Source organism: Bidens hawaiensis, unplaced genomic scaffold (assembly GCF_021521415.1).
Source record: "Bidens hawaiensis isolate Kalapana, Puna unplaced genomic scaffold, B.hawaiensis_p1.1 tig00023079_1, whole genome shotgun sequence".
Lineage (NCBI taxonomy): Eukaryota > Viridiplantae > Streptophyta > Magnoliopsida > Asterales > Asteraceae > Bidens > Bidens hawaiensis.
In genome coordinates, this window is record NW_027493616.1 from 18598 (window position 1) to 34324 (window position 15727).

The window sequence follows — 15727 nt, forward strand, 5'->3', positions numbered from 1 at the left end:
GAAACATAAGCTGCTAAAGTATTAATATGTATGTGTGTAGCGAAAAAATTGCGCACATCAAGTGCGTGCACATGTAAGTTTTTAAGAGTTAATGGTTTTGTTTGTCCATGTGCTTTGTAGATCTTGCACCATTGGTCCTCAAAGTTTAATAATTACACACTTGATCCTAATAGTTGAGTCAAAAGCGGTAGGATAGACGGGTATTCAAATAAAGGGGAGTCGACATTGCAAGCAAACAGAGAGCCTCCGCCCGGTTGCGAGCCAGAAAGCGTATCGACAATTTGAAATTCCGACTACCGTGGTTCTTCTTGTTTTTTTTTTTACCAGATTTCATTCTTTCTTTATACACGCATATAATTGCAACGTGTTCACTTACAACTTCAGTCAATGAAAATCATTAACAATTAGTCACCCACACCCACCCATCACCCTCCCCTCTCCTCTCCTCACTAGCGCGTTTTCACCCATGAAGGTTATGTTATTATTATGAAAGGGGGTAACAACAAGCCACCTATAGGAGAACTAATTCTGTCCCAACTAACCCAACATATTTTGTTGCCCCCGTATTACTTCTTAAAATTTTTCATCCGCTTTGTTTAAAGTTGGTCAATAATCTTTTTTTTGGGGGGTTGGGGGGGGGGGGGTCTTAAATAAGGAAAAGTAGTATGTCAATAAGGTTTCCATTATCACCTTTAGAATTTTAAGTCTTTCGCCGGGGATGAAGCAGAAAATATCAAAGATGTAAGACCCATTTTCAATTCTATTCATGTTGGCTCCCACTGAGAGACCCAAGCATGAGAATGGGAATTGGGCCAGGATACACCCTATTTGACTAGCCATATCATTCAAAACCCTTGTATCGACCAATATAAATTTGATTTATTAAGGTTAATTTTCAGCCCTGAAATCAAAAAGATGTTTGGTATGTACATAGGTGGTGTATAGTAAGCAAACGTACATGAGAGACGCACCACTCATTTTTGGCACTTACATAGCCAAGATTTTTTTCCAATAGGAACCCTTTTCTTCGGTATTCAGATTTTTTACAACCAAATATTATAACTTTTGGATCGGTCGCGTTCGGGTTGGGTGGGTCGGGGCGAGAAACACCCCATCTTCATCATTGCTACCATGGAATGGCTTGTACAACAAAATCTTGTTTTAATTTTCTTTTCTAATAATTGACTTTGTTGGTTCATGTGTTTTTAGTTTCGATTTAAATTTCTTAAACTCATCATTCCTAAGTTATCTTTCTCTTAATTTTGATTGTTGTTAATGGAAAATAAGATCCAAGAAGTAATACTCGACAGGTATTTTGTCGAAACCTAATAGAAAGCCCGAAACTTGACGGGTAATTACCTTACTAAAATCTGACAGCTTTGTGATAAGCTTTAATAATCAGGTATTAGTTTGAGAAAAACTAAACCCGGCCCACTTTCATCTCTATCCCCTAGTATCAACAATAATAGCCGTCACCATTTAGAATTAATGTAATTAAATGAAGTAAACTAATAATAATATGACGTAGTTAGTCGCGCCAAAAGGAAAGCCATTTCTAGTTTTATCAGTCACAAGTCACAACATACATACATACATACCGATAACACAAAGCAGATACGTTACACCTTTATCCACCCTTCATTCCAACCCCAAATTCGCCGGAGATACGATATTATTATTATTATTATTATTATTATTATTATTATTATTATTATTCTAATCAATGCTCGCCGCCGCTGCCACCGGCGCGGTAGCATCCATTCCGGCTTCCGCAATCCGCTCACGAACTCAATCGAACTCAATTAAACCCTCGCGAAGTAATTGCCGTGCTGTAGCTGGAAACCTAGGGCATTTTGTTCAGGTCGTGAAGAAGGATGTGGATTTTATTAAGAGGAATATCAGTGCAGGTGTGAATTGGACGAGTAAGGCTATCGGTTTTCCCGAGATTGCGAAGAAGGTAGATGAAGTTGTGTGGTTACGGAACGTTGAAGATCCCGAGTATGTTGATGAGTATCGGCCTCCGGTGTGGCCGGAGCCGTATTATCCAGGTTTTAGTTACTTGTGGTTTTGATAGTTATACATAATTGTGCTATGGTAGCTATTAGTATAGGAATTAGGTGTTTTAAGATTGAGAATAGGTTTATATATTACTAAACTGTTTTGTGAAGTGAAGCTATGAATTAATATGTTGATTGATAGATGTTAAGAGGAGAATGTGATTTAGATAATGTTGTTAGGGCTTGTTTCTATTGGCTCAATTTAAATCAGTGTTGTAGAACTTGCTAGGTGTTAGTTTGGTGTTGGCGTACCGACTAAAGATAATAAGATTGGAATTTATACATAATTTTTCAAATACTTCAAAGATTTTGACCAAAATTTGACTGATTTTAGGGGCCGATTAGGTGATATCGAATTGGTAGACCTATGATTTCTGATTAATCGGCGCGTAATCGCAATTGTTTGCAACAATGTATAAAATTGATCACTCACTTGTCTTGAAAGCGATGCATTTGGCTTTTCAATGAAAAACCTAGAAATCAAGTACACCAACTAATAATCTAATATGGAACTTGTTACTAATTTATCATTTATAACTTGCAAGGTTAACCATTTGGTTTTCTTCTTAATGTCTAAGTGTAACTATATTGGTAACATAAAAAGTTTATGTTTGAAGTTTAATTCAGGTATTTCTTCTTTGTTATCTAGTCTAAACAAGCGTCTTGTGTATGTTAGAATGTTGATGTGTATACATACATTACATCCTTGACTAATGAGCAATTACCAGTTTGTGTGTTCTAAATTGTATTTGTTTTATTTTGAATCAAACCATGCAAGATAAGTTTGGTTGCCTTCTCATTTAATTGATGCAAAATGTTATGTGAAAACTAGGACATGCAAGTACATTATTGTTCAGGATTTATGTTGATTCTGTTGACATTGTATTATCTTCTTTTTACAGAGCTCTCTGGCACGGATCTGATTATGGCTGATCTTAAAGCCTTGGAGGCATATATACTCTATTACTATTATTTGTCGAAAATGTGGACCAAGCCACTTCCAGAAGTTTACAATGCACAAGAAGCTGATATTTACTTCAAATGCCGGCCTCATATAGTGGCCCTTCGACTCATTGAGGTAGATTATTACCCTTGATTTCACATAATTGTGATCTATGCAGATATAGTAAACAGTTTGTTTCCTTTCTAGTAGGCACATATGTTTTTCTTGATGTTTTCCAATAGACAACTGTTATTAATGTAGTTCTTAGTGAGTTAGTGCATGCTTCCAGCCTTAGTTTTAAAAGGCCCACATGAACTATTTGGAATATGCCTCATGCACATCTGGGTTAAATTTGTTTAAACTTGAGGTGTGGAGGAGACTTTAATCCTATTTTAACGCAAAAGAGTTGATAAACGTGCAACTCAAAATGCAAACTAGCCTACCAGTAATTCTAAACATTCAAATTAAATACTTGATAAGCATAGTAATAAACCTAGACCCTTTTCGTTTCTACCCCTTCAACTTTCTTGATGTTTCGTGTCAGGATTAAACTCCTATATACTAGTAAGTATCCAAATGTTAAAAGCCAGTTAATTGATTTATTTTTCCTCACACAATCGAGTGTAAGACCATATGTAGTCGGTTTTGTTATTTTTTTACTCTGTTTAAAAACTTTGTTAGTTCTTTAATTTGTGTCATCAGATCTACCTTTTCATATAAAGTTATGAGTTTCATCATATAAACAAAATGGAAAATCCATTATTGGGATTGTTTAGAATGTAATCTTCTACATTTCCTATTTTTTTTATTTCGACAATGTTGTGTTTGGGAAGGTTTTGGGATCGTTTGCTGCAGCTGCCATCAGAATCAGAATAGCAGGGATAAAAAGGTCAAAAAACTTAAGTGGGAATTCAGAGGTTGATGACTATAACTCCCAGTATCAATTTGGGATGGTGTTAAAAGAAACAATGTTAAACCTGGGTCCTACTTTTATCAAAGGTACAACTGTCAGCTGCAGAAGGATTTAATCATGATTATTATTTTTGTAGCTTATTTCTAGTATCCTGTTTGTTAGACCTTTGGATTTCTTTATGCTCTTGTTAGGTCTTCAATATTCATTGTGACATGCTTTTGGTTGCTGATGCAGTTGGCCAGTCACTTTCTACAAGGCCAGATATTATTGGTTTTCAAATATCTAAGGTTAGATGGAAGTGAAACTATTTTTTTATGTCAGTTATCGTAACTCTGTTTTTTTCAAGAAGTGAATATTAATTGTTAAAATTGGATTGCATCCCCCTAATGTCAATTAATCATGCTCAGATATTATTCATATTTCTTAATTACTTTTGATTGCAGGCTTTAAGTGAGCTTCATGATCAAATTCCCCCTTTTCCAAGGGATTTAGCCATGAAAATCATAGAGGAAGAGTTAGGTTCCCCTTTGGAAACGTTCTACAGTTACATTTCTGAGGAAGCAGTAGCTGCAGCATCATTTGGTCAGGTGCGATCTAGGGTTGTCAACAAACCGAATGTTCAATGAACCGTTTGTGAACCGTTCGGCGAGAAGTTTGTTTATGTTCATTGATTTTTAACGAACGAACATGAATGCATTTTTCTGGTCATTTAGTAAACGAACGAACATGAACACATGTCTTGTTCGTTCATTTATCTTTGTGAAATGTTGTTTATGTTCGTTCATTTTTAACGAACGAACATGAATGCATTTTTCTGGTCATTTAGTTAAATGAACGAACATGAACACATGTCTTGTTCGTTCATTTATCTTTGTGAAATGTTGTTTTATGTTCGTTACATTTGGTCTAGTTTTATGTTTAAAATATCGCTCATTACAATTAGTCTGGTATTAAAACTAATTAAGTGGTTCAGTTGGCTGGTTGGGTTGGGTTAAAGCACTGGGTTGCTGGAGAGCGTGGGTTCGAATCCCCTTAGCACCATTTTGAGTACTTAGAGCCGAGGGTCTCTCTGGAAGCCACCTCTTTATTCCTTTGGATAGAGGTACGGTGTGCCTACATCCCACCCTCCCCAGACCCTACTTATAGCTTTGCTGTCGGTGGGATTTTACTGGGCATGATTGATTGATTGATTGACAATTAGTCTGGTATTAATAAACTTTTAGACTCAACAGATCTATGTTCATGTTTATTTTTAATTGGTGTTTGTCCATTTATGTTTGCTTATGTTTCTTCATCTACGTTTCTATTATAATCGTCCGTATCCGTTCGTCTATATTATTGATGAATGGAAAATAGACGAACACAAACACACTTATTTTCTTAAGGAACGAGCAAGAACAAGAAAACTATGTTCGTTTAAATGTCCGTGTTCGATCGTTTGTTTGCTTAAAGTTAGATGAACCTGCTCGCCCCGTATGTCCTCGTTTGGTTCATTTACATGCGTAGTGTGATCTGTTTAGTAGCTAGTACCATGAAACGTTCTCTTTCATGATAATATTACAAAATATATACTGCTACGATAATAATCTAACTTTTTAATAGAACCGTTTAGAAGGTTTTATACATTTAAGGCTTGAAGCACACTTTGTGTGACTTTCCTTTTAGCTGAAATTACGATTAACCCATTTGACCCTTTAAAGATAAACATAACACTAATGTAAGTAAACGGGTCACAATTATTACAACAATTATGTCTTTATCGATCTTTCTTCATAATTATATATATTGTGCATAGGTCTACAAGGCAAAAACAATAGACGGTCACGATGTTGCTGTGAAAGTTCAACGGCCTAATCTGCGACACATAGTGTTTCGGGATATTTATATCATGCGACTTGGGGTCTGTAAAATTGTTTACTCTGTTCAACTCAGTACATTAATTCAAATCTTTAATCCAAATTACTTATAATCCATGAACATGCACAGCTGGACATTTTGCAACAAGTGCTTAAAAGGAAAAATGATCTACGCCTTTATGCTGATGAACTCGGAAAAGGGTTGGTGGGGGAGTTGGATTATACTTTGGAGGCTGCAAATGCTGTAGAATTTATGGTATGTTATTATTCGCAGTTTACAATTTTACCCTTTACTATGTGTGAACTTTCTTATTGCAGGAAATGGTAAAAAGATATGATCTTGATGTTGCACCATTTTTTTGTTGTACTTCATGCATATGCTTTCAGATTTGCTAGAAAGTAGGAGAATGCATTTTATAGACTACAGATCTAGCTTATTAAAAAGCAGTGTTACATATGGGCCTATAAATGAACCGAAAGTTCAGTGAATCGTTTGGCGGCAAGTTCGTTTAAATAATAAATGAGTGAACATGAACAATTCCTGTTGTTCATCTAGTTAAACAAACGAATATGAACATGTGTTTTGTTCGTTTATTTATGTTTGTGAATGTTTGTTTACGTCTGTTCATTTTAGTTTGTTAATGTTCGTTTACATCCTTTCATGTTCGTTCATTACGCTCGCTTATGACCGTTTATTTAATAAACGAAGGAACATGAACAAATGTTTTTGTTCATATAGTTAAATGGACGAACAACACACATTTCTTTAATTCCTTTATGTTCGTGAACGTTTGTTGAAGTCCTTTCATTTAGTTCGTTTATTTTTGTTTGTTTATTTACGTTATTTATGTTCGTTATTTTACGTTTAAGTTCGTTCATGTATATATTAATTTATGTTTTTTGGCTCATTACATATTGGTTTATTTTTATGAAATTAAAGTATCATACATTACAATATAGTCAAGTTTTGTTAGTTTTTTAGGCTTAACAAATTGATTTTTTACTTTTATTTTGTGTTGCTTAGTTATGCTCGTTTATATTCACCCGTCTATGTTCGTAAACCGTTCATTTATACCATTAACGAACGAACGTGATCGTATACGGTTAAAGTTAAACAAACGAACACGAAAATATGTCCGTGTTCGTTTGGTTCGTTTACAAGCCTAGTGTTGCATAGCATAATAATAATGTTAAATCAACCTTGATCTATCATTACAAAAATCTCATTTTTATTCAAAATTTCAATTATAGAGTGGATTTTTAATGCAAATTGGTCAATTTTTGCAGGAAGCTCATTCCGCCTTTCCTTCTATCCGTGTTCCAAAAGTATTCGAAAACTTGACTCAAAAGCGAGTCTTAACAATGGAGTGGATGGCTGGTGAGAATCCAAAAGAGTTACTCTTCATATGTAGTAGCAACAATCTTGAAAATGAATCTCAGTATTCAGAGAAGCAGAGAACCGAGGCCAAAAGGCATCTTCTTGATCTGGTTTGTATTTAACACTTCTAAAATATTATAGATCCAAATAATATATTTATTCAATATCATCACTCTTTGGATTATGTAGGTTAACAAAGGAGTTGAGGCATGTCTAGTTCAGCTTATTGAAACTGGCTTATTGCATGCGGATCCACATCCTGGAAATATGCTCTATTGGTGGGTATTTAATTTCTTATCATCATATTTGACTATTTGTTACTTTACAATGATATATCTGAATATTGTAATTGCAATGGAGGGAGAACCCTCAATATGTACGAAAGAACCCCTAGACAAACCTATAATGCGCTCTTGGGCTAAATGCAACTGAATCTTAATAATTAATCAGTACTAATTATAATTAACAGTTATAGTTTAACTTTCTCGGTGATTTTGTGTTAGATTTCTTGATTTTGGATTAATTTGTCGGATGGAAAAGAAACATAAGTTTGCCATGCTGGGGTCTATTATTCACATAGTAAATGGTGACTGGAAATCCCTTGTTGGTTCCCTTGTTGAAATGGATGTTGTCAGGCCTGGAACTAATCTCTCACGAGTTACCATGGTAACATTTCCGTAATTGATAAATTTTTATTTATGATAAACAGTTTCTGCTTTCTTGATTATTATTATTTAAAAGATAGCAAAATTAAGGGTGCGCATGGGTTAGTTTCGGGCTCACAAGATTTTCATAAGCGTTTAGTTTCAGTTTTTTCGGTTTCATTTTTTTTTCAGATTTCTGTTTCTGGTTTTTTAATTTTACAATTAGGCTTGGAAGTTTTTTGGCCGGAAATTTTTTAACTCAAAATAATAAATTTGCCTAAATCTTTCTATTAATTAATAATTAATTGATTATTTTACATTTGGGCTAAGCCAAAAGAGTAAAAAGGAACTAACTTAAAGGAAACAACAAACGCCCCACATTATTTTATTCAACAAACAAGATTATTATTGAAACAATATAGATTTTCTGTCATATTTGACAACTATTTATTTACAAAAAGCTTAATCAAAAAATATTCATGTCAACCCAAAAACTGACCATTTTGACCAGACTATCGATCCGACCATTTTACCTAGCCATGTGCACGAAATCCGAAAAAACCAAACCTAAACAAAAACTGACGGTTTGGTTCTATGTTTTTTAAAAAATCAAACTTTTGGTATGGTTTCGGTTTTGCATGTTTTTAAAACAGAAAAAACTGAAGCAAACCGAATTTATGGATTTTCATTATTTTGAATCTTAAGTAATCTGGAAGAATTTAATAAATAAGGTCCACCTTTGTAGCTGTCTTACAAAATTATTGGTTTAGGAACTAGAGAATGCCATGGATGAGGTGCAATTCAATGATGGAATCCCTGATGTCAGATTCAGCAAGGTGAGATACTGTTAATATATACTTATCTTTCAATTGTTATTTTTCTTTCCAAGATTAATAAATAGTAATATATGATCATTTTTAATTGCAACCGTGTCAGAATTTTTAAATATTACTAACTTTTTCAATCTCTTTATGTAGGTGCTGGGTAAAGTGTTTTCGATAGCCCTTAAGTATCATTTTCGCATGCCACCATACTATACTCTTCTGCTACGATCTCTCGCTTCCTTTGAGGGCATATTTGTCATATACCTAACTATATCCTCAGTTTCCAATCATGTATACGCTTTACTTTTATCCAACGTTATTTCGTTGTAACTTGTAGGGTTGGCAATGGCTGGAGATCCCAATTTTAATACGTTTGAAGATTCATACCCATATGTCGTTCGTAAGCTTCTCACGGATAACTCACTCGATACTAGGAAGATACTGCACGCGGTACTCAGCTTTTAACTGTTTTTGTTTCTATCTTCATTGAGTCAAATATATGACACTTAGATTTATCTGAATGTATTTGATTTCATGCCTTTTTTTTTCTTTAGGTTGTGCTAAACAAAAGAAAAGAACTTCAATGGAAGAAGGTTGCTTTTTTCTTGAGAGTTGGGGCAACGAGGTATGCCACTCGTGGTGTCATTTAGTTTGGTCCTTACCAATCTGTTTGTTCTTTTCGTTTACCTGGATTATAGTTTAGATGCTTGAGATTTCTTATGGTGTCTAGGCCTGTAAACGAACACAAACGGAGGATGTTCATGTTCATTCGTTTAACTTTAAGCGAACAAAGATCACACACGAACAATTAGACAAACGGGATTTTCTTGTTTGTGTCCATTTATGTTCATTCGTTAAAAGTATAATAAACGATTCATAAACGTAAATGAACATAAATGAACGACCATAACTGAACATAGATGAACGAGCACAAATAAACATAACTGAACGTAGATTATTGAACATAAACGAACACAAGTACACAACTAAGGGGGCATCAATTCAGAGTAAATGTGAACATCAATCTGCTGGGCCTAGTAAATTTAATAAAACTCACTGGATTGTAATGAACCTAAAAACTTTTAATGAATATATAAAGAAACGAACTTAAATAAACGTAAACTAATAAACATAAATGAACCTGAACAAAAGTTCATGAACATAAATAAGTCAATAAGACATTTGTTCATGCTCCTTCGTTTAACTAACTAAAAAAAATTGTTCATTCTTTTACTCAATAAATGAACATAAACGAACTTCCCGTCAAACGGTTCACTAAACGTCGGTTCATTTTTATTGTGATTTCTTTCAGCAAAGAATTGCAACTGACATCAAAAAGTGGAACATCTTCCGAGGAGCCCTCCAATAGGGTATCAGATACAGTAAACTTAGCCCTTAAACTTCTACTCTCAAAAGATGGTGCAGTTGTGAGACGACTTGTGATGACTGCTGTGAGTAACCAATATACATATAAATATGTATATATGCACACACCCACACATATGTATATACACACGCATACTTATTTTGTTGTTAAACAGAATGGGACGTCACTAATCCGAGGCATTGTTTCCAAAGAAGCGAGACCTTTCCGTCATCAAGTCAGCAAAATCATTGCCGATATGATATACCAATCTATATGTACAGCCTTAGGCAAAACCTTCATAGTGGCCAAATATGGTGCTATTTACACATCATCTTCAACACCAGCAATTAACTACCAGTCCCTAATGAAAAACCGGAGACTCAAGGTCATTCTCCTCAAAGTCTTGGAATCTGGAAGAAAAAACCCAGTTTTGATGGCTCGGTTATGTTGGGTTAGCTTTGTGACACTTGTTGCAGCATCAGCCATTGCTTGTCACCGCTTGGTTGTTTCTTTATCGGAGGCTTATTTGGGTCAGTTGTCATTCGGTTCAAAGAAACTTGCAGTGAGTAATAGCTAATGTTTGATTATTCTTCTAGTATATGAATACATGAAGCCATGAAGGATGAAGATGGCTTACCTTTGAGATTAACGTATAGTTGTAAAGAATGAATAATTCTGCAATTTAATATATGAAAAGCATCCTTAAAACTATATTGCAGGTATAAATTTCTTTCAAAAAGGCTTTTATTATTGTTTAATGTTTAACACGCCGGTCATTTATAAATAAATAAATGAAATATATTTTTTCTATATAGCAATAAGCCAATAATAACAATTTATAGATTGGTTAATTTTTATTTTAAAATTAATTAAATTATTATACATGGTTCATTTGCGTCTCATGAAGTTACGCAAGGGCTTAAATTCGTTTGACTTGAACTAAATAACGGATTAAATAGGGTCAATCTTATGTCAAATGCCAACTTATAACAGGCTTAATGAGTGAGCGGCATCTGTGAGACTGTGACTATTGTTTTTTTTGTCTCCGCTACCGCTTAATGGTCTCTCAGCACCACTGAACCCTTGCCAACGCAACCAGCATGTTGTGGTTGCCCTTGCCAACATCATTGTCTTCACCGCCACTCATGCAGTCACCCCCTGCATCGACAGGATGCAACTATCACCAACACCATCAATGTCACTAACACCAACCACCACTGGACCTCATAAAAATGAATACAAGGGATGACCTGATTTTGATACTTTTATTTTTCTAAAGCCACTCCTTTCAATCAAATTTATCTCATTTTAATATCAATGTGTTTTAAAGCGGCCCGTTTTAATCCAAACTTACTGTGACCCAATACTTTTTTACGTGACACGCCTCGTTTTGCCAGGCTTAGCTATATAATACCTTGATTTCTTGGGCTATGTTGTGGTTGCCTAATTGGACCGCACGTGTGGTTAGTTGCTTCTTTAGTTAAAATGAAATTTTGGTCGCATACTTAGGCAACGGCTTAGCTAGAGGAACACCAACGGCATACTATTTAGACGCCACCGACGTGTCATTCAAGCTGTATGATGTCATTTGGGTCATGTGATTAGTGAGAAATGATTATATGGGGGCTCCTATTGGGTTGTGATATTCAAATCATACGAGCCATATGGGCATATGATGATATGGGTCGTTCAATATAATGGAAAATGGTCGTACGGTCTTATGACTTTGCATGTCACAACAATCATTTTTTATGTAAGTCAAACACACATAGCAAGCCGTATGATTTAACTATCACCATCAATACAAGCCCCCATATGACCATTTCTCACCTGTCACATACTCACATGACCCATATGACATCATACTGCTCGTATGGCACAGCAATGGCATCTAAATAGTATGTCAGTGGTGTTTCTCAAGCTAAGTCGTTACATAAATACGTGATTCCAACTAAAGAAGCAACTAACCAGATATGTGGTCCAATCACAACATAGCCCAAGAAATCAAGAGCTCAACCACAACATGTAAATGCAGCAATCATGTTTGGATGTGGGGAGTATAACACTTATTATTGATAAAATTTGCAACTCAACCAACATGAGTTCAACAGAAAAACAAAACACACACACAACTGAAACAAGTGACCTAATTCATGAAACTAACATCAGTACAACAGACATGAAACTTCAGGTGAAACCAACCTTTCAACATAAACCGTGGCCTCGCCGAACCACTTCAAATCACCCACCCCTTTAACGTGCCTAAACGTCTTCTTTTTAATATTATAAACCGCAAACCACTGCAGCTCAATCTCCACAACAATTTCATCATCATTTAGCAACCGCAAAGGCCTCAAATACGAAAGGTCACCAGTCCACACATCAAGCGGCATCTTAACAAACATTGACCAAGAGTTGACCACCCCATATTCCTTCATCACCCACACCTCAACTTCTATATCATGCACATCATCACGAAGCACATAAAGACATCCTTTTAACACACCCAACATGTAATACGGTACGTACGGTTTTGAAGGTGGCAAATAAATGCCTGTAAACGTCTCGTTTAACACATCAAACGAAGCTATCACTCGTTTTTGACCGTCAACGTTGCTATAACGGGCCAACCAGTGAACCGACCCGTTTAAAAACACACCCGCCGTATCAATGAAATCATACGTACCAAATCTAGTATTGTCACGAGCGAACATTGGAAATCTAACCACTCTTAGATCACTCGGGTTTGACCCGTAACCGAACCCGTACACATAGTCAATATGTTGTGATGATTGAACCAGCTTGAAATATCTTCTAGTTGACGGGTTATATATGGTCAAATCGTTTGACCGGTCAATTAAACATACCAACCCGTTGCACGGACACAAAATCTTGATCACATTTCTCGGGTTTTGAAACGGGCAGTCGAGCTCTATCAACGCATTGGTGTCTTTTGGTGGTGAGTTATAGTTTAACAAAAGAAGGGGGAACGTCGGAATGAGGATTCGATAACATGTCGATAACGATTCACTTTTCTTAAGGTGTGATTTGATGAAATGGTTGTCGGAAATTATACGTTTAAACTGCTTTGATACAAGCATGAACCGTAACAAGGATTTAACCGGGAGCCGAGAAAGAATGTCCCTTACAATCTCATCCGGAAGATCATCATTTTGTATGTTACATTCCGACATGTTGGAAGACCCTGCAAAAGAGGTTTAAGGTTCACTATAATATACCACGGTGCTAAACGGGTCTTGTTTGTGGGTTATTACGTCCAAACCGACACATCAACTCGAAACACGACCCGTTTAACATGAAAACAAATTTACTTTACCTTTTTTTCACATAGTATACTCAAAATTAGAAGTGCAAAAACCGGTTTGGGTTGAAACCAGTTTGGTTTGGTCAACAAAAGTCAAAACCAGTTTATGATCGGTTTCGTTTCGGGTTGAAGCCGGTTTCTTCAAGTTACAATCGGTTATGGTTCGGGTTTTGACCGGTTTTTGCCCGATTTTGTCTGGTTTCGGTTCGGTTAACCAGTTTGGAACCGGTTTTGGTGGAGAAAATTACAAACCGGTTCCGAACTTACAGTTTCAATCGGTTCCAAACCGGTTTCTACATAATCGGTTCGGTTTTCGATTCGATTTTCGGGTCAATTCAGTTAACCAGTTTATTTGTCCACCTCTATTTAAAATTACAAATTTACAACCAATAAATACAAATATGCATAAAACAGTAATAACGTTTAAACAATAAAACCTAAAACTAACAAAAACCATGAAAAGGGTATCCTAAAATTAACCCAGATTCGTTAATAATGCAGAAATGGGATCCGTATGCGTAATTATTTAATAAATTTGAGCTAAAGAACGAATTATTAAGAAGTATAATAAATTTGAGTTAGTAAATTTGGGTTAATATACAGGATGATAAGTAACGAAATGATAATAGAAAGCATACCAGGAATGATTGAAACAGAATTGGTAATGGAATCATCCATGGATGCAAGCCTCGTTTGGATCTATGAGCGGTAAATGATTTAAATAGATAACATTTGGGGATAAGGATAAGCTCGGTACCGGTATTCAAAATATATGAAGATTGGGATTGGTATCGAAAATACTTAATACGCGCGGATTCAAAACCTCATGTATTAAATTAGTGCCGACCAGTTTGTGCGGTGCGGTGCGGTGTGGGCGAATTAAATGGGTACGTGTAGTCTATCGTCTTCTTGGTTTTCAAATTCTAGAGATTTCTTTTATTTTTCTTTATTATCGAAATCTCCGTCTCCATCTATATCTCACAAACATAAAGATTATGCTATGTATAAAGATTTACAATTCACGTCTTTTTACTTAAAAATTGTATCTCAAGCATTTCGGTTTAGGGTGTGTTTGAGATTGATCACTTAAGTTCAAAATGACTTTTCGTAAAAATGACTTATTTAACTTATGATTTTTCTAAAAAGAGTTTATTAAAAAGTGTTTGGATTAGCTTATGTTGTGGGAAAATAGATATTTACCAAAAAGGATATTATTTATTAAAAGTTGTTGGGTTTTGAGGATGTGAAAAGAGTAATGATAATTACCAAACATAAAAGTTAATAGGTTACACCTTGACTTATACAAAACTCCTTATTTATGTTTCTTGATAAGTTGAATACAAAAAGACTTATAAGTTTACTAAACACCTAATTAACTTATTAATTGTTTGAAAAAGTTAATAAGTCATAGGGAGCCCTAAATAAACAATCCCAAACAGGCCCTTATAGCTCAAGTATATGAAAGAAAAGAGGAAAAGAAATAGATAGAGATGCATATGAAGATGACGAATGTGATTTGCGAGATTAAACAAAACTTAGTGATAAAGAATGTCAGTTTTTCTAAAGAAGGAGATTGCGAGATTAAAGAATGTCAATTAGTCCCCTAGGGTTTGTTCTTCATTGAATCCATAGAGTATATTTCATTATAGATTGATTATGTGAGTATGTATTAGATCCTTCACATTGGGTGCACATCCACTCTAGTTTTGAGTTTTTTAACAGTAGATTGTTGTAACACCCCGACCAAAGGCGGATTATACATCGGGGCGCCACATATTGTTCCATTACTCGTGACACTATTCGGTGTCAATATTTAATAAATATATTCATTCGCGCACGCGCAACGTAAACACAAGATAACATAAATCAACATAAATCAATATATTATAAGACAAAATATTCAAACAATAATAACTTGTCTTGATACATTTTAATCTAGGTCCAAAGGTAAAAACGTCCTACGTGTCCACAAGCTCCAAATGTAGCTACAGCAAACCTGAACATGTGTTAAAATAAAACGTCAAACACTTGCGTGTTGGTGAGAAATCAAGTTTAATACAATACATAGATAACAATAAATCTGCGCGCAACACGTGTATGTCTGGTGTTTAACAAGGGTGCAATCAGATTGTGATCAAGCCTAAATAGATCATAGTTCATAGTTCAATCCGTGCTCCCAAATGAGCACAAAAACGAGAAAACATCTGTGCAAGTGTAAACAAAGAAAACCGTAAACGATAGGTCTCCCGTGTTCATCCAATGGATCCATGAAAACTTCGGAATAGGCCGAACAAAGCGGTTAATGATACACACATACAAATAAACAGCCAAGTAAACGTCCTCAACACATGGGATACTGCGCGACTAAAGTTCATAAACAAGTTTAAGACTCAAGTTTGTACGAACACATGAACATCCCAA

General features: G+C 35.3%; 1 protein-coding gene and 1 pseudogene across 2 annotated transcripts; one reads left to right on the forward strand and one right to left on the reverse strand.

The window, feature by feature from the left end:
- Positions 1–1577: 1577 nt before the first annotated feature.
- Positions 1578–10588, forward strand: LOC143566940 (uncharacterized; annotated as a pseudogene). The gene is made up of 16 exons (XR_013141314.1): positions 1578–2048; positions 2960–3135; positions 3834–3999; positions 4148–4200; positions 4357–4500; positions 5709–5813; positions 5900–6025; positions 7057–7257; positions 7337–7425; positions 7651–7813; positions 8562–8627; positions 8769–8862; positions 8953–9065; positions 9170–9240; positions 9928–10066; positions 10157–10588. The product of XR_013141314.1 is annotated as an uncharacterized LOC143566940 (transcript).
- Positions 10589–12009: 1421 nt separating this feature from the next.
- LOC143566920 (F-box/kelch-repeat protein At3g06240-like) lies at positions 12010–14111 on the reverse strand. Its single transcript, XM_077053476.1, has 2 exons — positions 13945–14111; positions 12010–13186 (listed from the first exon to the last, which is right to left on the reverse strand). The coding sequence occupies exons 1-2, from the start codon at positions 13982–13984 to the stop codon at positions 12147–12149; spliced, it is 1080 nt and encodes a 359-aa protein (XP_076909591.1). The 5' UTR covers positions 13985–14111; the 3' UTR covers positions 12010–12146.
- Positions 14112–15727: the final 1616 nt, after the last annotated feature.

Coding starts and splice junctions, on each gene's coding strand:
- LOC143566920 (XM_077053476.1), bottom strand. CDS start 13,984: ATGGATGATTCCATTACCAATTCTGTTTCAATCATTCCTG. Junction 13,187..13,944: donor TTCTGTTTCAATCATTCCTG/GTATGCTTTCTA, acceptor CCTCTTTTGCAG/GGTCTTCCAACATGTCGGAA.